General features: G+C 42.2%; 11 protein-coding genes across 11 annotated transcripts; 7 read left to right on the top strand and 4 right to left on the bottom strand.

Moving 5' to 3' along the window:
• Positions 1–1,563: 1,563 nt before the first annotated feature.
• IL334_001708 (uncharacterized protein) lies at positions 1,564–4,698 on the top strand (the record flags this gene model as incomplete). Its single annotated transcript, XM_062933463.1, has 2 exons — positions 1,564–1,999; positions 2,099–4,698. 2 exons carry the CDS (start codon positions 1,564–1,566, stop codon positions 4,696–4,698), a joined length of 3,036 nt encoding a protein of 1,011 aa, XP_062789514.1.
• A 992-nt stretch (positions 4,699–5,690) lies between these two features.
• Positions 5,691–5,996, top strand: IL334_001709 (uncharacterized protein; the record flags this gene model as incomplete). The annotated part of the gene is made up of 1 exon (XM_062933464.1): positions 5,691–5,996. One exon carries the CDS (start codon positions 5,691–5,693, stop codon positions 5,994–5,996), a length of 306 nt encoding a protein of 101 aa, XP_062789515.1.
• A 1,525-nt stretch (positions 5,997–7,521) lies between these two features.
• IL334_001710 (uncharacterized protein) lies at positions 7,522–9,839 on the top strand (the record flags this gene model as incomplete). Its single annotated transcript, XM_062933465.1, has 3 exons — positions 7,522–7,671; positions 7,756–8,777; positions 8,834–9,839. 3 exons carry the CDS (start codon positions 7,522–7,524, stop codon positions 9,837–9,839), a joined length of 2,178 nt encoding a protein of 725 aa, XP_062789516.1.
• Positions 9,840–10,659: 820 nt separating this feature from the next.
• IL334_001711 (eukaryotic translation initiation factor 6) lies at positions 10,660–11,710 on the bottom strand (the record flags this gene model as incomplete). Its single annotated transcript, XM_062933466.1, has 5 exons — positions 10,660–10,730; positions 10,801–10,996; positions 11,098–11,503; positions 11,577–11,631; positions 11,701–11,710. The coding sequence occupies 5 exons, from the start codon at positions 11,708–11,710 to the stop codon at positions 10,660–10,662; spliced, it is 738 nt and encodes a 245-aa protein (XP_062789517.1).
• A 518-nt stretch (positions 11,711–12,228) lies between these two features.
• On the top strand, positions 12,229–14,345 carry IL334_001712 (uncharacterized protein; the record flags this gene model as incomplete). Its single annotated transcript, XM_062933467.1, has 11 exons — positions 12,229–12,360; positions 12,478–12,590; positions 12,681–12,798; positions 12,874–12,971; positions 13,059–13,134; positions 13,226–13,318; positions 13,393–13,449; positions 13,513–13,574; positions 13,686–13,931; positions 14,038–14,161; positions 14,253–14,345. The coding sequence occupies 11 exons, from the start codon at positions 12,229–12,231 to the stop codon at positions 14,343–14,345; spliced, it is 1,212 nt and encodes a 403-aa protein (XP_062789518.1).
• A 337-nt stretch (positions 14,346–14,682) lies between these two features.
• IL334_001713 (uncharacterized protein) lies at positions 14,683–17,162 on the bottom strand (the record flags this gene model as incomplete). The annotated part of the gene is made up of 6 exons (XM_062933468.1): positions 14,683–16,207; positions 16,324–16,374; positions 16,449–16,607; positions 16,695–16,714; positions 16,812–16,991; positions 17,091–17,162. 6 exons carry the CDS (start codon positions 17,160–17,162, stop codon positions 14,683–14,685), a joined length of 2,007 nt encoding a protein of 668 aa, XP_062789519.1.
• Positions 17,163–17,699: 537 nt separating this feature from the next.
• On the top strand, positions 17,700–18,458 carry IL334_001714 (transcription initiation factor IIA subunit 2; the record flags this gene model as incomplete). The annotated part of the gene is made up of 5 exons (XM_062933469.1): positions 17,700–17,743; positions 17,815–17,902; positions 17,999–18,058; positions 18,138–18,226; positions 18,356–18,458. 5 exons carry the CDS (start codon positions 17,700–17,702, stop codon positions 18,456–18,458), a joined length of 384 nt encoding a protein of 127 aa, XP_062789520.1.
• A 1,187-nt stretch (positions 18,459–19,645) lies between these two features.
• On the top strand, positions 19,646–19,903 carry IL334_001715 (uncharacterized protein; the record flags this gene model as incomplete). The annotated part of the gene is made up of 1 exon (XM_062933470.1): positions 19,646–19,903. The coding sequence occupies one exon, from the start codon at positions 19,646–19,648 to the stop codon at positions 19,901–19,903; it is 258 nt and encodes an 85-aa protein (XP_062789521.1).
• Positions 19,904–20,191: 288 nt separating this feature from the next.
• IL334_001716 (uncharacterized protein) lies at positions 20,192–21,557 on the bottom strand (the record flags this gene model as incomplete). Its single annotated transcript, XM_062933471.1, has 8 exons — positions 20,192–20,209; positions 20,285–20,332; positions 20,392–20,496; positions 20,568–20,600; positions 20,678–20,765; positions 20,836–21,040; positions 21,191–21,445; positions 21,524–21,557. 8 exons carry the CDS (start codon positions 21,555–21,557, stop codon positions 20,192–20,194), a joined length of 786 nt encoding a protein of 261 aa, XP_062789522.1.
• A 430-nt stretch (positions 21,558–21,987) lies between these two features.
• IL334_001717 (uncharacterized protein) lies at positions 21,988–23,391 on the bottom strand (the record flags this gene model as incomplete). Its single annotated transcript, XM_062933472.1, has 2 exons — positions 21,988–23,238; positions 23,386–23,391. The coding sequence occupies 2 exons, from the start codon at positions 23,389–23,391 to the stop codon at positions 21,988–21,990; spliced, it is 1,257 nt and encodes a 418-aa protein (XP_062789523.1).
• A 2,052-nt stretch (positions 23,392–25,443) lies between these two features.
• On the top strand, positions 25,444–26,502 carry IL334_001718 (uncharacterized protein; the record flags this gene model as incomplete). The annotated part of the gene is made up of 1 exon (XM_062933473.1): positions 25,444–26,502. One exon carries the CDS (start codon positions 25,444–25,446, stop codon positions 26,500–26,502), a length of 1,059 nt encoding a protein of 352 aa, XP_062789524.1.
• Between the last annotated feature and the right edge of the window lie 193 nt (positions 26,503–26,695).

Raw genomic sequence — 26,695 nt, forward strand, 5'->3', positions numbered from 1 at the left:
TTTAGTTTGTTTCATAATCATCCCTTCATATCCGCGCGAGTGATTTTTCAGGGTTTTCAACCACATCCCACACCAAGAACAATGCGCTAAAAACATGAAAAAAGGCTGATAGAAAGAATGAATGTCTTGGGGGGTTGTTAGTTGACATCGGATGGAACAATAGGAATAGAAGGAATGTTCTGTGTTATGATGCACCCTGGCCGTCCTTATGAGCATCCCGTGAGAGAGGAGTGCGGAGTAATGTGTTGGTTGGGGTGTAAAGGGGATGAAGCGGTCTTAGCATATGTTTTAGAGTGGGAGAAAAGGAGCATCGTGCGTCATCTTAGTTATATATCGTTGTTGTTGTTGTTACTTGTTAGTACTAGGAGAGTGATACTTGAAATGAACATAGACATCTCTCACCACAATAAAGTATACCGTCGCCTTTTTGAGTTGAAGGGGGTATTCTATACAAGCCAAGTTCGAATAATCACACTCTTTTAGGTAGATATAAACAAAAATAAAAAACAATTTGAATAGAAGTGATAAATAGCTCATAGCCAATTCGGTTCAGTCCATATCAGAATAATCAAGAATGACATAAACGTATAACACATAATCATAATCATATCACTGCTGCTATCTCAACGAGACGGGGCGTTCTCGACAATACCAACAACCATAAAATAACAACGTAACAATCACACCAAACGTGGATACAGTGGTTAAGGAAAAGAAAAGGGCTGAAGCAGCTTGTCGCTTTGGGTTTTCAGTCGGAATATCAATTTTATCAATACTCTGGAGACATATGCAGGTTCATCAAGGTATAGTGAGATTTGGAAGATACGGTCGTATGAGATCATAGTAAAGGAAAAGTAGAACCTACTGTACTGTATGTATTCACGCTCAATTCTTCCTTCATCCCCCCTTGTATCCCTTTTCGACCTACATACTCTCCTTCGTTCTTCATTCCATCCACCTACGTCTTTAAGTGATAGTGATAGCTGACTGACTCTAATCTCCATCCCCCCTCTTTGCTTCGTCTTAAACAGTGCTGAGCATTGTACAATCTTAAATCCCTCATCTCCCTTCAATTGCCTGAATTTGGATTTTTTGTACATATCGATCTCTCCATCTGGCAGTACGATTACCATCCGAATTGACGTTATCAACCCAGTAAAGAAGGAGAAAGGATCAAGTATCAGGAATAAACTTAATTGTATATATCGTAAAATAATCGAATTATCGGTGAATTCTTCTTCTTAACGTATTCACATCTTCTTCTCATCTTCCGAACAGGGTCCTTATCCTTCAGATCTGCACTATTCCCCATATCTCATTTACCTGAGGGGGAGTTAGAGAACCAAAGATTATTATCTTCAGATTAATCACAGTGTACAGTGAATAACGAAAGAAAGGTTGTATAAGGAACCGGACTTGAGATCAAAACCGGGTGATACGAGATACCTTTGGATCTACACTATTATATCAATATCAAAATCACAATCAACAAACCCAAACCCAAACGACATATCAATAAACCTATCACACAATTAGATTTTTGTGATTTCATTTCTGGACAAAATGGAAACTGAATCAATATCAATATCAATACCAATATCATCTTCATCGTCACCATTAAAGCGAACTCATTCACCACCTTGTTCACCAGTGAAAAAATCATTTTTATCTCGATTACGTCGTACTTCAACTTCACCTTATCAACAACCCAACTCAGGGTCATCTTCTTCTTCTTCCTCTTCTTTATCTTCGACTGAAGGGAACACTTCAGCATCAGCTTCGAGTGTACAACACCCTATACCGATGAGATCTGTAATTTCGAGCGTCAACGAAAGAGGTCAAGTTAAAAAACAACAAGTCGGCGTGCCGTTCATGATTGGGATGGGAATTAGTATGGGCCCATCAACAAGTGTAAAACATGGTTTTGGAATGGAAGATGAATTAGAATGGGAAAGAGTCAAAACTTTACCCAGAGTAAGATTAGTCCCACCGGAAGAAGGTGAGTCCCGATTGATCATGGTGCTACTTTTAACTCACCGTTGAAACATGATTCTCACTGACTTATCGTTGGTATTCCATTGGATTTTTATTTTTATAGAACAAAGTGAACCTATAATGCTTTATCCACCACCACACATGACAAGACCACCAACGCCTCCTCCAGTATTACCACATCCATTCTTATCTCCACCTTCTTCTCCACCGACTTCCCCACCCAGACGATACAGTACAGGACCGAGTTCACCACCTACTTCACCTACCAAAAGACCTTTGAGTATATATTCCAATTCACCTCAGTGGGCAGGGATGGCAGACGGATTCGTCTTGCCCCCACCTAAATTCTCGAGAACATCAACGGGCTGGACTAAGAATGTAGGAAATTCAGTTGTGATGCCTAAAAAGAGAGAACAAGTGAATGAAGATAGAAGAAGAAGATTAAGTGGTATGGATATCATTGGTAGTCCACCTACTTCTCCTCCTTCACTAATGATGAGAAGTCTTGAAAGTCAAGAGGAAATCGCTGCCAATAAAAGGATGAGAGTTGAAGAAACGCCAAAGATAGATGAACCACTTTTCGAGCAAGTAGCTCAAGAAGCTATACTGGAAGGTACTTTGGAGCTCACAGCTTCTCCTACGGATATGGATATAGATGAACTGCCAAAACCTTTACCGGTTCCTTCAAACAATGACTCGGCAGAGATCATAACAGACACAACTTCTGATCTCGTGCCTACCATCCAGTCAGATTCCGCCGCTACATCTGTTGTACCAGTGAAATCAAATAATGTAGCTTCAAGCTCGAAAGCAAGTCGTAGGTCAAGAGCCCTATCCCTCTCGGCAGCATTCTCATCCTCGACATCACTGAAGAGCGAAGTACCCCCATTACCCGCTTTACCGTCTCGTCCACCTATCCGAAAACAGAAATCACTCAAGATGTTTTTCTTCAGTTCTTCCACACCAGCCGAAGCAGTAATTACGACCCCACCGATACCCACACTCCCATCGATTGCACCGCCAGAAAGGCAATCGCTAGACGAGAATGTATCACACAAAGACGGCAAAGATAAACCATCAAAGGGAAGAAACATCCTTCAGAGGGCAAGATCAAAACCTTCATTGAAGATCGATATCAAAGTTCCCAAACATAATGAATCGGCAATTTCACCGTCCACACCAGCACTCGCAACTGGTGGGAGTGATATCTCAACTGCTTCTACATCCACAACTTCGAATGTGGCTACTCCTGCCCCTACCCCTAATCAACCTAGAGGCTTGAGTAAAAGATTCTCCTTATCAAACATGTCTCAAGCATTCAAGAAGAAGTCCAACTCCACTCCTGTTCCTGCCACGATGGATAAGTCATCTTCAGGATCACCCGTACCAATGGTACCTGATTTACCTGATATCTACAAGAAACAAAAAAGTAAAGTCATGGAATCTGCTTTACCTATAAGTCCAAGGAAATCCAAAACCGTAGACTTGGAGAAACAAATTCGACCCGAGATCATCCCTTCAACCGGATTACCAAAAAGAAGCGATTCATCAGAAGGCATTCAATCACTCGCTTCACTTGCCGACACAGAGAACCCCACTCGACCAGAAAAAGAGATATCACCTCTGTTCACAGAAGAACCTCAACCTTTACTTCCAGCATTTGAAGTTCCACCAAGACCAAGATCAAGTTCTCCTATATCGATCTCCCTTTCATCTATCTCTACCGTCGATATAGATGATCTGGACGATTCACGAAGAGATGACGACGAAGTTGAAGAAGATGAACAGGAATTAATTCATGCTAAATTGATGCACGTTTCACCTAGAACAAGAAGAGATCCATCTTTGTCCTTGCAAGAATTCTTATCTTCTGCTCCTGGGAAAACATCCAATGTGGTTGTCGTTCCGAGTAAAGGCTTAAGAAGATCAGTGGAAGCTGTCATTCTAGGTCCATTAGCGATGGGTTTCCAAAGTCCCCCTAATGGATATCCGTCAGGATCAGGGACTAAAAGGGAAAGTATGGTTTTGGACAAAGTCATAGAAAGAAGAGGTAGTGAGACTGAATCAGAGTATGAAATAGCTACTCCCTTAGATGAAAGTGCAGACCTTTTTCCCGAAGAGAATGATGATGCGGATCAAGGAGAATCTACTCCAAAACCAACATCTTCAAGGACTGCCGGCGAGTCTTCGGAACACGATAAAATTGAAATAGATTCATTAGACAGTGATACTGTGCTAGTTGAAGCTCCACTGATCACCGAAATGGATTTGGAGATAAAAGAAGAAGAGAACATACACGTGAAAACAACACCAACCAAACCAATTCAGCAAAATAAAAATAGATTCGCATCACCGGAAGCTTTGTTGAAGAGATTACATTCTTCTTCCAGAAGGAATCAACAGACTCCATACCACGCCAAAAAGATTTCTTCAGATAGGACCCATATCAAGAATGAGATTCCAGCTCCACCCATAAATCAGCAAGGTTCAGGCGTGATCATGACAGCTGAATTTTCAAGCTTGACAAGGGAAATGCAATTGAGAAGTCTCAAATTCGAAAGTCTAGGTTTGGATTTTGACGATTGGGATGAACGATTATTATTGTCTTCGGCGGAAATCGCGACGAGTGCTCAAGGATTGATCAGAGAAAGAACGGAAGAGAATGTAGAGAAGAAAGAAAGGCGAGATACCATTTGGGACTGATATACCTATCGGACACATATACCCGTTGTAATCATAACAATCATATAATACATATTGCTTCTAACGATAGACTTGACACGGAGAAATGAAATAAAGGACTTTGACGAATTGATTGAACATGGACAATGCATACTGTATCGAATGTCACCATTGAGAGTACAAAGTTTCTCGTTGAGATCAAGATCCAAATGTTTTGGAGATCCGGAAGACGGAGTGAGGCGAGATGAACTCTTCTCCTTTTATCCAAGCGTTTTACTTCATCCACATAGACATACCAAGGGCATAGACAACCCAAGGGCTTAAACGAATATCCCTCCAAAGCACAGAAGAAGCTGTACAGTGCAGGATCTTGGAAGTCAAGCAACAAAGGAAGAGGGACGAATGATCACTCGACAAGTTTGACATGATCTCAAGGATGGTTTCATCTAGCAAGTCTGTTATAGTGAGGACCTGACATTTTTCTCTTTTCATTGGGACTCCAGCTCTGTTGGTCATGAAACTGCTGGAGGGCGTATTGGGGCTTTCTGATCTGGGGCGATTGGGAGAAGAGGAAAGCAAAGACATTTGTCTTGAGGTAGATTACTGTATTTCAAATCGTGTCAGTGGGGTGTTACTAAGTTTGAGTCGTACAATAAACATCACTCACTGAGTGTGTCATGTTGCTAAGAAGTTGCAGGACTGAGGAAGGGATTGATCAAATAAAATTTCTTCCATTATATATATTTGAGATTCTCCAGAATCTCGCTTAGGTATCATATTCGTGGTCTACCGTCAACTTTCTTATTTATGTCTTATGTATGTCTTATTATAAGGCCTGGTTATATCCGATCACCCGCCATGGAGAGTCGAGTAAAGCTGTCGGTTATCAAGAGAGCCTAGTCAATCTCATTAACATGTATATATATACCATAAGTATCAACGTCACACTTGGAAAGGTCGATTCGTGTTCACCAGCAGCTACTCGTACAGCAACGCAAAAATCACAGAGCAAGATGTCCGATTTGTCTGGCAAGCCCAATACTCCCACGCACCTTCCAAAATGTACCATTTTGAGTGGAGATGTTGATCACTTTGCACTTCACGAGGGAGTTTACTACATTGTGACTGTGGGCACTGAAGGATGGAAAAGGGTCGAAGAGATGATCAAGAAAGATATCAAAGATCCAAATATCAAGATGGCTATCGTTGCCAATTCCGATGATTCTTATTCACGAGAGTCTACCGCTGTCGACTACATTGAACCCGAAGCGGAATCTGGGGCACAAATCCAAGATCGACCTCAACCAAAAGGGGTATGATCGATTTATACCACCGTTTCAATTGAAGTAAGGTAAGTCTAGTCTAGAAAATACCGTCGTTCTCACGTCTGATATGTCGTTTGTGCGAAATAGATTCACCTCTTAGTTACAACTCGTTTCAACCATTTGGAGCGATCCCGATACTTCCTTTCTCTTTCAGCTTCTCTCGTTATTTCGGGCATGCACCGATTCATCAACTCACCCTCCGTTATCATACGTCACTCCGGGCTCCGATGACTCCCACTTTACGTAAATACCTCGGTCAAAGTCCAACATTCCACGTCTCTTGTTTTATTTATTCTTTCCCCCCACCTTTTTTTCAAAACTGAGTACCCTCCGCGCCGATGGTACAAACTTCGCTTTCGTCAACCTTTCGGCCAGAAAATCAAAAAAGTTCCTACCATCGATTACAAAGCGTTCTTGCCGATAAAAGTGGCAAATGATTCCCCCTTATAATTAGCAGTGTGTCTCAAGTTCACAACTCCGTACAGGTCCGAAAAATGTTATATCTGATTCTGCTTTCATGCATGCATGCATCCCACTCCCCATGTGAATCTCAGAGACGGAGAGGTTCTATTCACGTAAAGGATTCTGGGCCGGAGTCGATAATCTGATATGTGTATCTACGTATATATCTCGTATGATGCATGCAAGTGGAAGTTCTGAAAGACAGAAAAGATTGCTAGTGGATTCTATATGAAATATAATAATAATGTGCGATGACTTCACACCTAAACACGGGCATGGGGTGGTTACACGGCCTTCGGGCATGGAAATCGGTTTGTTTAGGTAATTCAGATTTTTGTATGGGAGTTTGCGAGATCTTATAATGATCCGATTGAAATCTCGACTTTACCTTCATGCACCTTTTTACAGTCTCATGGCTTTACACCTTTTCCTGTTTTCTCATCATACATACATAACATCATCGTACCATCGATAAATATCCATCCATCAATCCAAGCAAGAAAGTCTTTTTCACTAAAGATATCGCCAAGTCATCAACGCTACCAGAACATCGTGGAAGAGATAGTGGCAATAACAACTCCATTCACTCCAGCAACGCGGAATCACGCAATTGAGAGTTCAAGGAGATTCTTGAGAACAAGTGCATCTATCAATCAACGGGCGAAAAGGTCAGTCCTATCGATTTCATAACTCCTGAAGAAACTTGTCCACGCAATTCAAAGTCACTCTCTCCTTTCCTTGTGAGATATATACCCTGTGTCACACAGACCCATTTATCCCGTTTGTGTTCAAACACCCTCATACAAAACACGACCCTTCCTCATCTTCTCTCATCCTATCAATTGAAAGGATCGCTGTATCTCGTGGCTGTGTTTATCGGATCGTATCATCATTTCACTCGTATTTGCATATTCTTCCTTTCATCCTTTCGTCGTCTTACGATTGTAGTGCTTTACCCATTTCATTTGAATCGATACTCATACATTTCATTCGTAGTTGGAACAACTTTATATCCACTTGTCTTCCTCATCATCTACAATCACCATAATCAGACAACATGTCTTCGATTCTTTTCTCACCCACTCTCACCGCTTCTACCAACAACGACGATATCGACATGACCAATAATCTCCTTCAAAACAAAGGAATGGACAACTTTGAGTCTCTTTTCAACTTCGAAGAATTCGAATCTTCCGGTGAAACCAGCGTAAGTTTTTCTTCAAACCCGCTCATCCATTCAATCGATTGGTGTTTGATCGATGAGCTGATCAGTGCTACTACTCCCACGCAGTCTCATTCTCATTCACCCATTACTGCCTCGCCCAATTATACACCTTCGCCACTTTCTTTCCCTTCTGGCGAAGAACCAATCGCATTCAACCCTACCGAATTTGACTTGTTCGGAGGTGATGCTAGTATGGAGTTCCCACTCGACTTCTCATTTGGTACCGAGCCTAAATCAGCTTCAGTTCAACAAGAAGTCGTACAAGTCAAGCAAGAACCGGTCGAATTTATTTTCCCCTCAACATCCAATTCGCAATCACCAATAACCCAATCTAGGCCAATGCCAGTCCCCCAACCTCTCCTTCAACAAGAGAGCACAAACACTGTCGATACCTTCGCTGGTCTACCAGCCGATCAACAAAATGCTCTTCAGCAGCTCATGTTCAACCTCCTCAACTACCAGCAGACATATGGTATCGATCTTCCTGTTCCTACCCCTGAGATTGCTCCCGCTCCTGTTGCTCCCGAAACTGTTCAACCATCAATGATCTTCTCCAACAATCCACCAGTTACATTGCCGACTCAGGCGCCTGCCGCTCCTTCCCAGCCCTCTCCAGTAAAACAGTCAAATACTTCCACGCCCGCTGACTCCGACGAACCTCTTCGGTCCATCGAGGATCACGAAATGGATTCTGCTGGCACCAGTCGATCTGCTCGACAAGATTCAGTCTCCAGCTCCGTTGTTGGTGACATTGATTCTAAGATCGATCGACTCGTCCCACTCAACACCATCTTTTCTGCCGGTAAAGGAAAAGGCGGTAAGAAAGGTGGTGGAATGTCATCAGTCGTCCGAAATGATGATGAGGATATCGACGATGATGAATCGTGGAGACCTTCCCCTGAGGAATACAAGAAACTTTCCTCCAAAGAAAAGAGGCAATTACGAAACAAGCTTAGTGCTCGGGCGTTCAGAACAAGAAGAAAGGACTATATTGGAACACTCGAATGTCACATCCAGGACCGAGATAGTGTCATCGATGAAATGAGATCAGAGTTGGTGAATTTCCGATCGGAAAACCAGGATTTGAAGTGGGTGATCCAATTCCTATGGAATATGAACTCGTGACTGACTCCCATATCTCCAGACGCGAATTAGCTGCCTTGAAAGCTAGCACAATGAGTATCCTGCATCCGGAAACTGCCAACAAAACAAGCGTTTCTCCTGCTATGATGAATGCTTTGGCGATGTCACCGGCTCTCGCTTCCCCCCCAATCAACGCTACTGCCGGTCCGGGTCCCAACACTATACGCCGAACCAATTCGTCATTCAACGCATACAATCCTCGAAAGGATCTGCCTTCTTCTCTCAAGGGTTCTTGGGGAGGAAACGACAACATGTTCGGAGGCGGATCGACCATCTGTCACACAATGTTCACTCCCGATCTTGTCCTACCTTCTTCCTCTCCATCCGCTTCTACGCCTGCACCTCTGCGCTCCTTCGCCGACCTACCTCGTGTCAACATGAACCCTCATCTCAACGAAGAGACCCCAACTCCTCGAGGACCCGCACTTGCCGGTCTTGGCAATGGATCTGACACGTCCCGAACATTTGCATCCTGGTCGGAGGAAACACCATTCTCACTACGCTCAATGGATTCTTATCGAATGCAAATGTGGTCCCGACTCGCTAGAGAAGCAGCAGCGGACAAAGCCAACCTCACAGGCGACATGCGACCCAAATTCTTCGTCGAAGTCAAAGACAAAGAAGAACAAATCTCTCCTGCAGCAGCTGCAATTGCTGCAGCCGCTTCTACTCATATCTCAACGAAACTGGCAAGTTCATTCTTCTCCGCTTTCCAAGGTAATGGATCGAAACTCGATTCAGATAAACTGGCAGCTGTCGTCACTGGCCAAGCGAAACTCAAAGTGGTCCCTGCCGACTTTGAACTATCCTCTATATCTACAGCAACCCCAGCTCAATCTACAGAGAGCAATGAAGATTGTCTATCAATGTTATTGGGTGGACTGAAGCTTCAAGTCGGACCTGGATCATGTACATCAAGAGCATCTTCGGCTTTGGGAGCAAGAGAGAACCCATTAGGAACACTTTGTGGTTTCCTTAGACACGCATCAATGCCAACTAGAGCTTAAACATCTATTCTCTATCATCAACCCTCATCATTTATCATCACTCAAAACATAGATTCTTATCAAACTTCACATCTTTCACTCTGTTGTTCCACGAAATTATCTCCATCACGATCTCTTCAGTTGAACCACTCTTTTCGTACATATATATATAGTTTCTTTAGTGTCACACTTTCGTTTTTTTTTGTTCTTTCCTTTCTACTAGGTATCCCGCTTTTTTGGCGAGTATGTTTGATTGTATAAATATAGATCGGATGGAGGGGAAAGGTAGATAACGTCAGAAGTTAATATGATTCAGGCTTGACTTTGCGGTTGAATATGTAATGAATATGTATACGATGTGCAAACTACAATGGACGTCTTGTGCCTGCTCGAACACTCCAGTATCGGTGATGCTGAATGCTGACGAACTCAAGGTGATTATTTTAACGGATTTTCGTTGCAATAGTAAAGGATGAGGAAGGTCTAGAGATGGGTAACACAACTTTCCATTCTATTTGTGTAATATGAATCGCAAGACTGGCATGACGAAGAAGCGAACAGATTTTTGCAGTGTGTCCTGAGAGGGAATTTGTGACTCAAGGCAAGACTTATCTACGATGCATCCTGAATGTGCAGATTTAGAGGTCTTTATTTGTTTTACAAAGAAAGAAATCTAGTCGTATTAGACCGATGATACGAAAAATCATGGTATGTAAGAGAAAATCTAACTAATTTAAATGAATCATCCCTTCCCACCTCACCGGCCACTTCACTCTGTCAGATAATTGAATCTTTTTTCTTTCTAGTTTCGTATTCTATCTTATTATTGAGTTTAAAGCTTTCATACATAATGGTCTATCAAAGAGTCACGCATCTCTCCAATCACAGCAGCAGAAGTCTGACCTTGGAGACCTAAATTCATTGATTGACGGAGCATCAGCAAGGGTAGTGATGGTCGGTAGGAAGTTTAACTCAGACTCACGGAAAGTCGCTTCGATGACACTGATTTCAGTAGCGGTAGTGTCCAATCCGGTGAATGCACACCAATCGTTGACTACTAAACCTGCACCGATAACTTCTGATCCTCGATTGACTGTTCCTGCGACTAGAGGTACTTGAAGCAATGATGATAATTCATCTAATTCTGATCTAGATGTTTTAGGGTGAACGAGACCTCCCTAACATTAACGAAAAAAAAAAAGGGAACGTCAGTCAGCGAATTTCGCGTCCCCAACAATCAGATGAGAAACATAACGAGCAAGATTGAGTGACAACTCACTTGATTCGATAAAGCACAATAACTTCCAACCAAAACATTATTGGCAACGGTTTGTCTGAAGACCTCAACTTTTAAAGTATCCGCGATGATTTCTTCGGTTTCTCTATCTATATCAGGATGAACCAAAGCTACGTAATCGTTACAGGCTATAACGTTTCCTAGAGCAGATAACCTTTCTTCGATCCTTTGAATAGCTACAGAGGGAGGTAAAGCGTTTCTGAGATGTTGTAATTCTTGATCTGTCGTTGTGGAAGGTACTAATAATCCATGTCTGTTACCAGCTGTCAATCTACCGACGATTCTGGTGCCTCCGATGGTAGTATGAACGATTGGGATGACATCTGCTAATTCTGATTCAAAGACGGAATAGAAATTCGTTGATGATGCCAAGGCTGTAAGACAGTAGCTAAGAAACGAATGAGGTCGTGGTACATTAGTGATGAAAGGAGACAAGAGCGAGAGAGGATAGTGATACTCACGCATTGGTAAGTTTGGAGAATACTCCAATATCTGTGGAATTCTCAAATTGGGTTCCTGATCGAGCGAACGGTATTTTCAGTATTGTATACGATAAAACAGAAAGTAAGAAAAGAGGTTACTCACTGACAGCCATGATAAACCAATAAGCTTTTGCTTTTCTAACTTTCTTGTTAGTCTGTTTCTGTGACTAGGATGTGAGATCAGACGTGATGTTCTGATCTGGATTGAGAAGAACTGTTTCTGTTGACGATCGAATAAGACTCAGCCAATAGTAATGATGATGATGCTGATGATGATACTATATATTCAATGTAGATGAGATGTTCTCGATGACTTTATTTTACAATTGACAATAATTTCCATTAAAACTTTGCCATCACTCGGATCCGAGAAAATGATAATGAAGGTTATAAAGTGGGCAACTTGAATAAACAGGGCTGATTTGATTGACCTGGTGTCGGATAAACCTCGGTGGAATGAACCTATCCTTTCTATGTTGATTAGATTTCCAGAGTATTGCTGTTTTCGAATGAGATTCGACAATCTTCAGTTGCATCACATCCCCAAGCTTACGGCTCCGATATCACCTTAAAGTGGTCCTTGCAACTCGAGGAGCAGAATCACGGAACGAAAGCTATAACACGACTGACTATGAAGCTTCAACAATACGTCAACTCGTTCTCTGACCCTTTAAGATTCGAAGATCCTACATCACTCGTCAGGTTGTTGACATGTCATAACAAGACATCAAGAGGTCTAGCAGATACTGTCGGCGTCATAGACGTAAGCCGCACCTCTCTCAATCCATGCGAACTCCTGTGTGACCCATAGCCAATTATCTGTCTTGGCGCTAGCTTCGAGAGACATCCAGCTGATACAGGGTGCGAATTGCTATCATAGGAAAGACGTCTGAATAATCCCGGACATTCTCTACCTGAACCATGGGACGGAATAGCTATCAGACATTGTGCATGTGTATATGCCCTTTACATTAAAAGGGATTATACAGAAGCGTAAGTCGAAAATCCATTTTACCTTCTCATTTTCTTCCGTGGATTTATTTATTCCTGGCTGACCAGATATTGGGAACACCATGACCATAGGTATACACATCAAAGCGCGCTATTGAGCTTATTCTACAGATGGTTTCAAGATCAATCAGCATGGGTATTACCTGTCTTGTATATCCTTTTACAGGATCTAAGAGATTTAGCTGAACAAGTAAGCTACTTCGGTGCTGATCAAGTGGTATCAGTACAAGTTCTTTAGCTTATATCGACAAACAACGTTGTACAGGCAGACCAAGGAACATATTCAAATACAGGTAAGATGCCTTCTTTGGAAGAATGTACTAGAACAGTCAGTAAAGCCTTTTCAATGTGCGCAACGGACAGGTACGTTATCTCAAATCTCTTCTTTTAAGCATGAATATCCAATCGCTCCATTCCCGAAGAGGAAACCCGCTAAATGTAGTCCAATAGAACATTCAAGGGTGTAGAATCAAGACGGAATGGTGTTTACCATATTGCTTGTTTGAGTCTGAAGTGTTATTTCAAAGTAGGTATTTCCACTCTACAGACTGCACAGCTGTCCTTCCAAGTTTCCATTTGACAAGATAAGGTCCAAGCCGACAGATTATTTTTGGTAGGTCGGAAAACCCAATTTATGCAAAAATATCATTAGAGCAGTAACTTCAGATCCTAAGACACCACCCATTGACGAAGCGCCATTGAACGATCAAGTGAGTATCTCTAATCAGCCGGAATTCGTATGGCGAATCTCTACTTGAGATCTTCAGCTGATCACTGTGTGCAGGTGACATGGCATTTCTATATTGGCATGTTAGCGTTCCTGAATGGGGAAGACAAGAAGGTAAGCTTGATATAATGCTGACAACAAAAACACATGAGACTGATAGACCGTGTTTGTGTTCAGGCTGGAGAAGAATTAGAATGGGCTTTCTTGAATTGTCCAGCGGATGCTAAGCGGAACCAAGAGTGAGTGTGTCTCTTATTTGCGCCTTTCATCCTCATCCTTGTTCCAAAAATTACTAGCTCCCTTAACGTCCGTCAGTAATAAATTCAAATCAAGCTGACTCAACTGTTCAGACTCATCCTAACATATCTAATACCTCTTCACCTGCTTCGTGATTCCCTACCTTCACCGAGATTGCTTTCCCTCCACCCTCGATTAGAAGAACTATTCACACCGTTTATAAACTCGATCAAATCTGGAGATGTGAGAGAATACGATGAAAGGTTAGATTGGGCTCAACAGAGACTAGTAGGAATGAGTACTTATTTAGTTATGGAACGAGCTAGAGAAGGTGGTTTGAGGATGTTATTCAAAAAGGCGTAAGTCCAATCTGATTCACCATCATGTTACATCTTCGATAGTGACCGATCATCTCGTGGCGTACGGGATTCCCTTGCTGATATCAGAGATACGTGGAAATTTAAGATGGATAGCAAGTGATAAATCATCTAGAATACCGATAACAACCTTTCAAAGCGCACTGAAGATTCATGGCGTAGATGTCGACTCGGATGAAGTGGAATGTATGGTCGCAAACATGATATATCGAGTAAGTCATACATGTCATTCTTTTACGTCTTCCTTACGCATACCACCCGTTTAAAACTGATTGATGTGTTTTTCACCTCGATCCATTATAGGGTTATATGAAAGGTTACATATCGCACGAAAAACAAATGGTTGTTTTAGCAAAATCAAATCCTTTCCCAAACCTATGGACCATTGTACGGTAGATATATCAAATCATGAAATGAAACCTGTAATGCATTGTTGTATCACCTTCATGATGTGTGTGCTTGTCTACTTTGACAATTCAATGTTTACTGTACATGTACATGATATAGGATTCATCATTTCACTGGTCAAAGGTCTTTCTGCCTCACACAAGGTCGCAATCGAGCCACGGGTATGCTCAAGAAGATACATGAACGCTAATGATCTAAATCATATACACATAAAGACCAGTCTGACACATCTTAGAACAAAGAATATGCTTAATACCTGTTGATCGCAAACCAGTCATGATTACGCCACAGATCCGACGAATCATTTAACCTGTATCAGTGTACCTTATTTACTTTCATCTTTGGCTCCGCTTTTCTCATCTCCCTTCTCATTCTCTTTCTCATTCTCTTTCTCTTTTTCTTTGTTTGGTTGAGAGTCCTTGAAAGGCGATTTATTGGCCGGACTCGATACTTCCGCGGGAGCAAGTTTACCTTTACCCCTTACAGGTGATGGTGCAGCCGTAGCGGGTGAACCTGAGAGGATCGGTGATGATTTATTCTTATTCTTGATTTTCGAAGGCGTCGAATTCGGCTTATTGTCTTCTGCTTGAATGATTGTTGGCGTTGGTATTATAGGACCCGTTTCTTCTTTTACATCGGAAGTAGGTTTGTTATTATCAAGAATAACTTCTTCTAATTCATCGTTCTCATCTCCGTTTCCAGGTTCGTCTTCCCCTTCCTGATGTCCCGCAGGCTCCTGGGGCGTGGTATTGGTCGAAGAAAAGGAAGACGAAGGTGATAAAGGTGAAACATTAGATTCAATAGGTAATTCACCTTTTTCTTCTAACAATTCAATTTCATCTTTGCCCACAAGTTCTTCCTCTTCTTCTCCTTCTTCTCCTTCTTCAGGATCTCCTGAATCTTTCGATTCTCTTTCGCTTTCGCCTTCGTTCTTGAGGTTTTGTTCAGGTTCAAGTATATCAGGGATTGCAGCCACTATGTTTTCCTCTTTTAATTCTTCGGGAGGTTCAATGGCTGATGGAAGATGTATTGCACTTTCTATACTTTCTGATCTATCTCTTCCTTTCACTGGTCCGTTATCTGATCCAGAGCCAGATGAGGTAAGAGGCGAAGTATCTTCTTTTGAAACTGAATCTGAGGTATTTTCAGGTAGATGTGATGGAAGAGGGGGTGCATCGCCGCTTCCACCCCAGTGCATCGTAGCTCTAGGTTGTTTACCTCTTCCCAAAGTTCCTCTTCCTATGTTCGTTCCATTTCCACCTTTTATCGAACTCGCACCGCTCGAATCAGGTTTAAGGGTTGCATTCCTGTTTAATCCAGGAGGTTGAGGTATTGAACCGGAACTGGAGCTGGACGTTGACGTCGTACTTGAAGGAGGTAATGAACGATCTAAAGATTGCGTTCTTTTTTCGTTTGAAACGTTTTCTTCTTTTCTACCTCTTGAATCACTTGCATCTTTATCCGCATTTTTCTCTCTATCCCCATTACCATCCTCATCCTCATCATCATCATCATCATCATCATCCTCTTCTTCTTCATCCTCTTCCACCTCAGCATCTTCATCATCTTCGTTCGTTCCCTTGATTCCATCTTGTTCTCGTTCTATCTCTTGATCTTGATCTGTTTGTGAATTTGTAAATTCATTAATCACATCTCTGGGAATAGGCAATAATGAATTTCCAACCAATTCATATTTTTCACATAACCCAACGAACCTAGCATACAAGCTAGTTTCTCCTTCTGCCAGCGAAAAGGCTTCTCGATGATGGAAATATGCGTGTGAGAAGATTCGCGATAAACGTCGAAACAATGAGGGGAAATGTGATACTGAAGATTGTGGTATTTGCATCCTAATCAAAAAAACGGGAGAAAACAGGTTGTATTTAGTTTTTGATTCGAATCATGTCATTACAGGGTGGATGAAACACCACCAGAAGACAGAGTAGTAGCGAATCAACAAACTTACCTAGAAGGAAAGTTTTGTGATGAATTCAATAAAGCTGTCGTTGAATCAAGTCTATGCAAAGTTGAAAAGACGATTTTAAGCTGTAACCCTACTTCGCGAATATCTTTGATTGCGTTCTCACTCACGTATGTAAGATATAATCTATCGCAGAACAACTTTCTGCTCCTCCACCATGAGCAGAACAAAGGTACAGCCATTCATGAGCTTTCATTTCTGGGCAAGTGGTTTGATTACATATTGGTAATAGATGATTGATAAGCGTGGTCAAATCGATTGGTATTCGACTATATGTGCCGTGAGATCGGATGTCAGCTTTTGAATTTCCTCATCATCTGCCTTGAGTGGGGTGTAAAGGAAGTAGTATAGCTCACCGAAGATGTTCATATATCCACTGATTGTGCGAATTAAACGAAACCGTCATTAGCTTTGATTTCAACCTATAAAAAAGATCTTGGATTCTCGTTGGATGCAAAACGTATAACACATACCACATCTTTATCAGGAGCTTTTCCTCCTAGACTTTTATCTCCGACCGGCACCTCGACCAGACCTTTGACATCATGGGGACAATGTTTGATTTTCAACGAAAGGTATTCCGCTAATTGGAACGGACCATTCAAAGACGACAGATCGGGTACGGGTGGATTAGGTGGTATAGGAGGGATGTCCTGCTTAGTCGTTCGTATACACCGCAAGTCAGTCAAATGATAAACTCCCATTCCATACCGATGGAGGGTCGAAGCGAGTGGATACATAAATATACTCACAGAAAGCTTCGTACCTCTTTTCAAACGATAGATACTGCTTTCCGCTGGTGATGCAGGAGGTGGAATGATCATCTTTGTTTGAAAATGATCGTGGCACTTCCGGCTCGAGCACTTTTGTCGAGGTCAAGTATTCTCGCTAGATGACAAGATGTCGTATGCACACCTTTCTACCTGTCAAACTGTATTCCCAATTCATTGATTTGATTGTAGATTATCATCTCGCTCCCCTCATACATAAACCTGAAACGCGTCTGTATAATGATGATATGAATAATATGATGATATCACTAGATACAACTTGAGAGAATGGGATAAAATGATATAAATTGATAATGGAAATAATGATTGCATCGGGTATATAAGCACAAGAGAGTTCCTCTGAGTGTTTGCCACCGATTTGACTTCATTCATCTATATATACTTCCATCTGGTTATGCATTTTCATCCATCCTCTGTCCTTCTTACACAGCTATAAATCCTATTCATACTGACCAGAAAGCAGCTCGCTGTTCGCGATCCTTGTCGTTTCAAAAAATACACGGAACAGCGAGTGTATTGGATCTTCTTTCATTAGGCCTTCGCTCTAGTCAGTTAGAAAAGCGAGCAGGTATGTCGGCTGGTCAAAGTTATTATGAGTTCTATAGAGGATCAAGGTATGTCTGCTTTGCTGTACTGAATTGACTCAAAAGCAGACACTCTGACTGGGATGTATCTGATAATACAGTATCGGTACGGCGCTCACTGACGCTTTGGACGAATTGATTACTCAAGGTGATATACCTCCTCAATTAGCTATGAGAGTATTGCAGCAGGTGTGTCTTATCTCGTTGTATCTCTCCCTATAGTTTGGGCTTCCAGAGCAACGGATGCGGCGAAAGAATTTATAGCTAAATACCCGATTTTGTCAGTTCGATAAATCTCTCACTGAATGTTTACAGAAAGGTGTCAAGAACAAAACTACCGTAAAAGTATGTATCATCAACTGTCCTTTCAAGACCTCATCTCCCCGAGAGAAAGTGACAAGCTGATGACATTCGTTTTTGATAGGGTCATTTAGCAACATATAGATTATGTGATGATGTCTGGACGTTCGTGGTGAAAGATCCTCAATTCAAGATGGAAGGCACTGGTGCGGGGTGAGTTGGTCTGCTTCTCATCGATTCTACCGAGATCTGCATGTCGAATCCTCATTCGTACACAGACCATAATAAGGGCGTTCCCTTTCATATATCTGTTTTACTAAGCATCTGATGTACTTGACACAGATCTGAAATCGTCACAGCACCCAAAATCAAAATAGTAGCTTGTAAAAGTGGTGATGCGCCTGAAGGCAAGAAGAGTGGAGCGAAAGGTAATGATTTCGCTTGAAAACCTTTTCCCCTATGACGAGTTTATAAAGGTCTTAAAAACAATTCTAAAACTGATCGAGAAATAGGAATGATCATTTTAGTATTGATCCTAATCCTAATCTTATGGGAAATATGGTCATTCATTTTATTATCTCTGAAATGGACGAGGAAGAGAATTTTAGATAAAAATCACGAAATAACTTATGACCAATAAATATATCAAATCAAATACAGTGAAAATAAAGAGAAAAGAAGGACTTGAAAGTCGTTGAAATTCACATGGACTATTTTGTAGAGAACATATATATATATATGTATATACGTTATTGTATGTATCATAATCCAATGAGATGATCAATTATGAGAGCTCGAACATCTTCATTGCATCTTTCTGGTTCGAAGATGTAGGAAGGACTGACTGAAGGTCATTCAAAAGTGGGAATGGGAATTACTTTTCTCTCAGTTCAGCTGATCCATTACCCTTCGAGGCTGGTGTATCGACTGACATCCAGCCCAGAGCTATCGAAATTGACCTTTGCTCGTCATAGACATAGACAGCAAACATCCCACGGGAAATGACGAGAAACCAGAGACATATCTTCAACCTAGTCTGTGCGGGTTTCACATTCTCTTGTGGTGTGGCTATATAGTACGCATCGCCGAATCAACATGAGGCGGATATTTTGATCAACCTTAAATCTCTCATTACATACCTACTTGTACAGTTCATGAGAATGTATTCACACTCGTAGTAGATATGGGTATAATGGCATCTGTTCAACGAGTTATTTCTCTTTATTCATTTGTTTCTTTCCATCTACCATCTTCGAAATACACTTCTCATCCACCCCTTGTTAATCGAACACCTGTAATCAAGTAGTATTTTTTTTCCACCGAGCGTCGATAACCTATCAAACGCTCAATTCTCGTACTCATCTACCTCCTTCAATCCATCATTTCTCAACGACCTACCTAGCGCTCTCATACCCATTTTGCTATATCGTCGCCACAGTCACTTGTCGCCTTGCCTCGCCTTGCCTCGCCTTGTCACTTTCTCCAAACCGAACCACCTACCACAGACCTCTCTCCTTATCTTTAGGTCGAATCAGCTCTCACTATCTCATACTTCGAGTAAGATATATCTTGGTCAATCACATAGTAAAACCGGTCACAGACAAGGTAAATCACCGCACAAGATAACGCAATATGTGTATGATCCACAAGTCCAAGCCTCAGTCTCATAACAAGAACGATGACAACACCAAGACTAAAGCCAGGGCCAAGGTCGAACAGAAAACTCGTTCTTATAGCCTGAGACCTAGTTCGAAATCACCCACCAAGATATTCTTGAAATTCAAATTACCTTCGCCTCCCCCACTTATTCCGCCATCAAATCTCAAGATCAGATTCAAGGTGCCCCCCCTTGCACCCCGGAATTCCAGCTTCCAACCAATGTCCGAATGAAGTAGCCTCGGAAAGCTAGAGCTTCACTCTCTTCTTCTGCATCGGACAACAAGAAATCGTACACTCTTGCTGGCCCCGTTTTTTGGAAGGATCTCATCGTTGATGGTGGAACTGTAGCATGCACGGTATGATCATTTGTATGCATTGACATGTTAATTTGCATAAAAAACTTCCATTCATTGATCCTTCATCATATTTCGTGTACTGTTCGGTTCTTTTGTTATCGTATCTCAAATCACACGCGCATGGCCGGAGTAAGAGCCTGCCAGATCACGAATATTGGATCATCTACATGAATTTGGAAGCCTAAGTTGATACCATTCACTTTAGTATTGGGAATCGAACGATAACATTCAAGAAGAAGAAGAAGAAGCTACTCACCATTCCCATTAATCCTGAGAGGCCGCCAGAATTACCTCCGCCCATCATCTGTCCGCCGTAAATTAGCTGTGTGATGTATGTACTCTTCAATCGGATTATGAACTTACACCTGACATTTGAGATTTGATGAGTAATTTCATGATTGTTTGACCGGCTGAAGTGACGGCATCTTGTTTGTTGCCTTGAGCGGCACCGCCAGATTGGTCAAAAAGCTGTTCGTTCAACTCATATTTAGCTTACTCCATCTATACAGAACACACATAGTCAGAGGGGAAAGACTCACCTTAGCAGCTTCGGACATGGCCATACCGATGATCTGATGATGAAACATTCAGCGATGTATCCCTCTTCGGCATGTCGCATCAAACGTCGCATTCAGTTTGTATCACTCACCTTGGATTGCATGTCGCCACCACCACTGCTAGAAGCAGCACCGCTTTGCCCAGAAGTGAATGACTTGAGAGCTTGCATAGCTGCGGCACTAAAGGGAGTACAGTCAATACAAATAGCCTTCTGTGTGGAAAGGTCTTCATGTCGAAAGGATTACTTACCTTCCAATAGCGTTGGCGCTCATTCCACCTGCGTTACCTTGCGAATAAGCTTCGTCATGTTGCTGTTGAACTTTGTCCTCATCTACGTCACTATCATCTTTGTTCATGTTTCCTAAGAATCCCATGGCAGTTGAGAACAATGATGAGTTTTCGCTTCCGTTGGCGGCGTGTTCATTCGCAGCGTTGATAGCTGTGTTTTCGTTGACTATAATCGGGATGTTAATGACGATTCCTCATAGAACCCTCAGGATGAATAGACAAAATGGCAGAAGTAAGAATATCGATTGTGATCGAATCCTTGGAAAAAGGCAGAAAGGAGGGGAAGCAAAGGTGATGTAGACGTCTTAGGACTTACTAGTGGGTGCTCCACCACCACTAGAGTATCCACCAGCACCACCTTCACCGTGAGGTCTGTTGTATTGTTCACCACCAGTGTTACCATATTCATTGCCACCTTGTTGACCACCGTATCCACCTTGTTGACCACCGTAACTACCTTGTTCATTACCATAATCACCTTGGTTACCTTGTCCGTACTGTCCTTGTTCATTATCTTGTCCATATTGACCTTGACCTCCTTGTTGTTGTTGTTGTCTCTCATCGCCGCTCACTGTACAATTTCCCATATCAGTATAAGCTCCAAATCTCAGTTTTGCTGAGCCTCGGGTGGCCGAAGGAGAACACTTACTTGCGTCGGTAGCCATTTTCTTGAGGAAATCCATTTTGCGTGATATAAGTTGTTTTCGAGTTATTGTGATTGAGAAGTGTAGTTGTTATTGCTTGTTCAAAAACTAAGTGATGATAACAGAAGTATTGTTGAGATTGTGGTTCGTTGAAGAGCTAAAGAGGATGTTATCTTTTCATCGACAAAAATAGAGGGATAAAAGGGGGATATGCGCATAACACAGAGTAGATATGACGATGATTCATTGATTTTACCCCGCATCCCTCATTGCGTCACTGATAATGCGGGGAAGTGGCATACTGTAGTTTCAACTTAACGAACACGATGAACTCTTAAATCACAACATTCAGTCCGAAAGAGAATAACGACATGGAACTGATACACACTGACACACTGGATACTATATACTGTTGTTAGAACCGTACAGATTTGAAGGGGACACCTCTGCGAACACGAGCTATGCGAACTCAACCCGCCACCTCTTCTTGTTCAGTCTCCTCCTCGTCACAATCCTTGTCATCATCTTCGTCCTCAATCTGTTTATCATCTTCGTCTCCATCCCCATTTTCAGCTTTGTCTTGATGCCTGTCTTCCTCCTGAGTCTGCATGACCTTCACCCACTTGTCTAATTCTTTCTTGTCTAGAATATCTACCCAATCCTCATCCACGATATAACCTTGGAGTGAGACGAACCTAAAGGTCTCGCATCTCTCTTGTATCTGATCTTCGTTCCAGCCATAATCATCCATTACTTGCGTAAGACCATCGATCAAATAATTTTGAGCTATGTAACTGATATCCTCAAAACTTAAACCGACTCTACCAGGATGGTATATACCGGTGGCATCGAGATTGACGATCGTGAGTGGAATTTTAGGGAGCTGTATCAATAATTTGACTAGACAGCAACAGTGAAGGGGGATAGACGGAGATTGGCTTGCATTCCAAGAATGAGGTGGCGACGAAGGGTCAAATATCCAAAAGATTCTTTTGAGGGACGGAAGAGCGAAGACGCTCGTGAAGCGGTGGCAACACGAGCTATTTCGTGCGGCCTCATAACCCGAAGATATAAATGTAATCTCCTCCATCTTGGACCAGGACGACTCGGATAAAGGTATACGAGATAGATCGATGTTGTAGAGAGGGATACCACGTAAGACTAATCGACTCGGAGAAAGGTTGGAGAGAATTCGACATTTGGGGATTTCACTGTCGTATGGGGTGAAAATGTGAATAGCTTTCATGGTTGTATGAATACGTAGAACCTGTAACTTAGGTAGCGTGAGAGCTGTTTTCCTTTGAGGTTGACACCATTCGGGAGGATGGTCCCAGAGACTGAATATTCTCACATCTTCTCTATGTTTCTTGCGTCCAGTTTGACGATCGTTAATTCCACCGAAACTCTCCTTACATCCATCCAACACTTTCTTTCCATCATCTATCTTCCAAGGATTCAACTTGAGATGTCTCCAAAGGACAGGAGAAGCGACTCGATAAAACATCTTCGAGACTAAACAGCAATTGGCTAAAGTGCCGGAGTATGCTGAGAGGTTTGAGATGATGTTATGGATGATGTCGTCTGGGAGACTAGTTTGGATCGCTGGAATTGAATGGTCCAGAGAGTTGGTGTTGTTGGTGCGCTTGGTGCGCTTGGTCTGCTTCCTAGAAGAGGAGAGTATGGATGAAGTTGGAAAGGATTCTTTTCCACTTCTTGTGGTCTGCAAAATAGATAAAGCCAAGAAGTGGAATAGTCAGCTCGATATCACGATTCCTGATTCAATCAAGCACTTCAAGTTGGATACCGTGGATGACACCAGTACTCGTATTGTACAAACATACTAAAGAAGCTCGGTGCAATCACTCACCGGCATTACAGAAGATGGACAGAGATACTGTGTTCCTCGGATGCTACGATCAAGAGGAGATCGATCTCAATAAAGAGAGGATTAGGTAAAAGGTAGCTTAGGTGGACGTTGGGGGGAAGAAAGAGGAATGTGAAAGATAATCAAAAAGTAATGAAAGTTGATGTAATCAAACATGTATATATTCTCTTAATGAAGACGCGTCAACTACCATCAAGTGGATCATGAACTTGGGAAAGTGGGGGAAAGGAGTGTGAAGAGTGGGGCAGGAGGTGGAAAGAGATCGATGCGTAGACGATTTGATCTTTCTTCAATTCTTCATTCTTTCTATCACCTTAGAATGTTATTCTTTGGTCTTAGACGTAGTAATTTGAGTGAAAAGATATATCATCTAATGAGAGATCTGAGATCACATACCGATGTCCATAGAGGACATTTTTTTGGATCGTACATATACAGTACACCTAAAATACGTTCCAATGTGGGAAATCTCACTCAGCTGTTCATCTCTGACTGCACTTTGGGCTTGCCAAGGCCATGTCTCCCTTCAGTGTATACACATAACCTGGTCTAGGCATGTGAGAACATTGTGATCACCAGCTTCGTCATCTTTCTTGTTTTGATAACTGAAAATGGTCCATGCGTAGCGAAATGAAGACCTTGTCAGCGCACCGCTATGACTCGACTCCCACTTGAAATTATCCAACGAATCATCTCCAATCTCATTTCAGTCGATCAAGCAACCCTAGCATCATGGTGTCTGGCTTCCGATACATGCAATATTATCGCTGCTCCAACTCTTTGGCGATAGGTCAAGGTTATCCCTCTTGATCCACTAAATGACAAGGGAAGTGATACTCTTGTGGACATAGCTAATTGGTCTCATGAGTTCAGAAGTCAAGTTCAAAATCTCACTGTCAAGCACCACAACAATTCTGGTGTGAATGAGTGCCGTAGATACTGTTATTCACAATTCAGCTGACGGGGGAGAAACTGATATGTATCGATGTATAGTCTGATGTTTTCTCTCCAAAAGCTCCCAAAATGAGTCGATCTCTATGGCTTTTCGTACCCGACAAGCTCTTCTCAAACCGACTTGTGTCGTGGGATCCGCGGCCAATCGAGGAGTAGTTGCTGGTTGATCTCTCCCAGTCCTTTCCCAATGTACCAATTACTATAGTCAACGCCGGTGCCACCTCCCGCAGAACTTCAGAGCTAGTGGTGGGTCTTAACGATTGGTACCAGCTGAAGACTCCCTCAGAGCCTTCTTGGCAACGCTAAACCTCCCTTATTGATTTTTGACTGCCAACATCAGTGACCTCCAGAGAAAGTTCAAGTCCATCGCACTTGCAAGTTCTTGCAAAAAGAAACTCGGTGGGAATGGTTCGATATTTCTGAAATGGAGGAATGGAAGAAAGCCATGGACCTGTAGTGAGAAGAATCCTGGGGGGAGGAAGAAGTAAGTAGAAGAGGCTAAATGGCACGAATGGGAAGGACAGTGATGAAATGTCAGTCTAGTAGAAGATCCCAAGTAAAGATGTGAAAAGTCAACCTGTATATTTATAACGTCAAGTAGAGTTGCTCATGGATCGTCATCATCATGTATCATGTATCATCCTCCTTCGACGCCTTCTTGTAGTTCTTGCGAGAGTGTTTTCACATTGTATGTCGACTAGATTCTTCCAGCCATTCTGTCCTATCATTTATCTATTTCTGACGGAATGTCCCTCTGCATTCATGTCGCCTGGCTGGTAAGAAGCTGAGCCAGATACGAATACACACAATCATGACGAGGATACATCGACTTCTCAAGTGTACAACTGCGGGTTTTCGAATCATCACATGATCCAGCTACTATACATGCAGAATTGTGACGTTTACCCGTTCAATCAAAAACAGTATGGACTGATTGATTGATCCTCCATTGTCCATTGTCTTCCTTTGTGGCCTTGAATACATCACCGATGCACCCGACTGGCAGTTTAGCCATTCTTATCTTATATGACTATGGTCCTGACTTCACGTACAATACTCTACGCAACTATTCTCATAATCCGTCACATGTCAAGCGTAAACGCACTCTCAGAACCAACAATTCCACAATTGCCTAACGAGGTCATTATTGATATACTCTCAGCTCTATCTTCTTATCATCAAGGTACTTTAGCTTCATGTTGTGCTGTCTCTAGGGCATGGAATGGGTTGGCGACTCCGGAGCTGTATAGATGGTCCAGACCAGTCGAATTTGTAGATAGAGACCGTACTCAAGAAGGGATCGAGGTGATATCAAATGCACCGTTCTTGAGATTAGGTATCCATCATTTGAGCGAAATCCGCCATCTTGCCATAGGCTATCATCCCAACTCTTATTGCTTGGATCATCACGATCATCGCATGAGACTGCCAAATCTCAAGTCGGTCCAATTGGAATTAGGAGAAAGGCATCAGCATATTCAACCTTTACACAATAGCGATATACCTTACTCTGGAACTTCACCTTCCGAATGTCCTTTACTGAAGGGTTTACACCCTCAAACGGTAGTTAACAGAAATGTATCACTCCGAATGATCAATTTGAATATCCCCAGCATCCCTACTTCACTATGGGAACAAGTTGAGACACTTGTATTTATCAGTTCGTCTTTTGAGAAAAATCAAGGTAACGGATGGGAACCATTTCTCCCAAACCTACCAAAATTGGAACGTATCTTTTGGCTGTTCGATCCCCTTGCACCCGGCGAAAGCAAAGAGAGAAAGAGGAGAAATGATTGGAACGAACTGAATCTGTATATCATATCGGAGCTCCTCTCAATGTGCGAATCAAGTAATGTATCGTTCTGCATTGTTAATGCAGGGTCCACGATCATGAAAGATCCATGTTGGAGATACCTTTCCGTTGTCAAAGCTCAAAAAGAAGCGGAAGAAATAATCGTCCGAAAACTCAGTGACAAGCTCAGGGCAGAGTCATCATCTATTGATGAATTCGATGTAAAAGATCATTTCAACGATATAACATTTGCCACTTTGGAAGAGTTCATTGAAGATGAAGAATGGTATGAATGGATGGACAGTGAAGAGTTGAGTAGATGGAAGAAAGTCATGAGTCGTCTACCAAGGTAAAAAGGGAGTCTGTGCGGATCAAAAGAAGGGAAATCAAGAGGAGATCTGTGCGTCATTAAGGTTCACCGTAGTGGTATACTCTTTGTGTGTCACAAATTGAAACATTCCCATGATCAACCAAAGTTCAAAGCAGCATGTGATTCTTCATCAGACATGTTGCATACTCCCCAAAAGTAATTTCATGGCTCGTACA

The sequence above is a fragment of the Kwoniella shivajii genome, chromosome 2, assembly GCF_035658355.1.
Source record: "Kwoniella shivajii chromosome 2, complete sequence".
NCBI lineage: Eukaryota > Fungi > Basidiomycota > Tremellomycetes > Tremellales > Cryptococcaceae > Kwoniella > Kwoniella shivajii.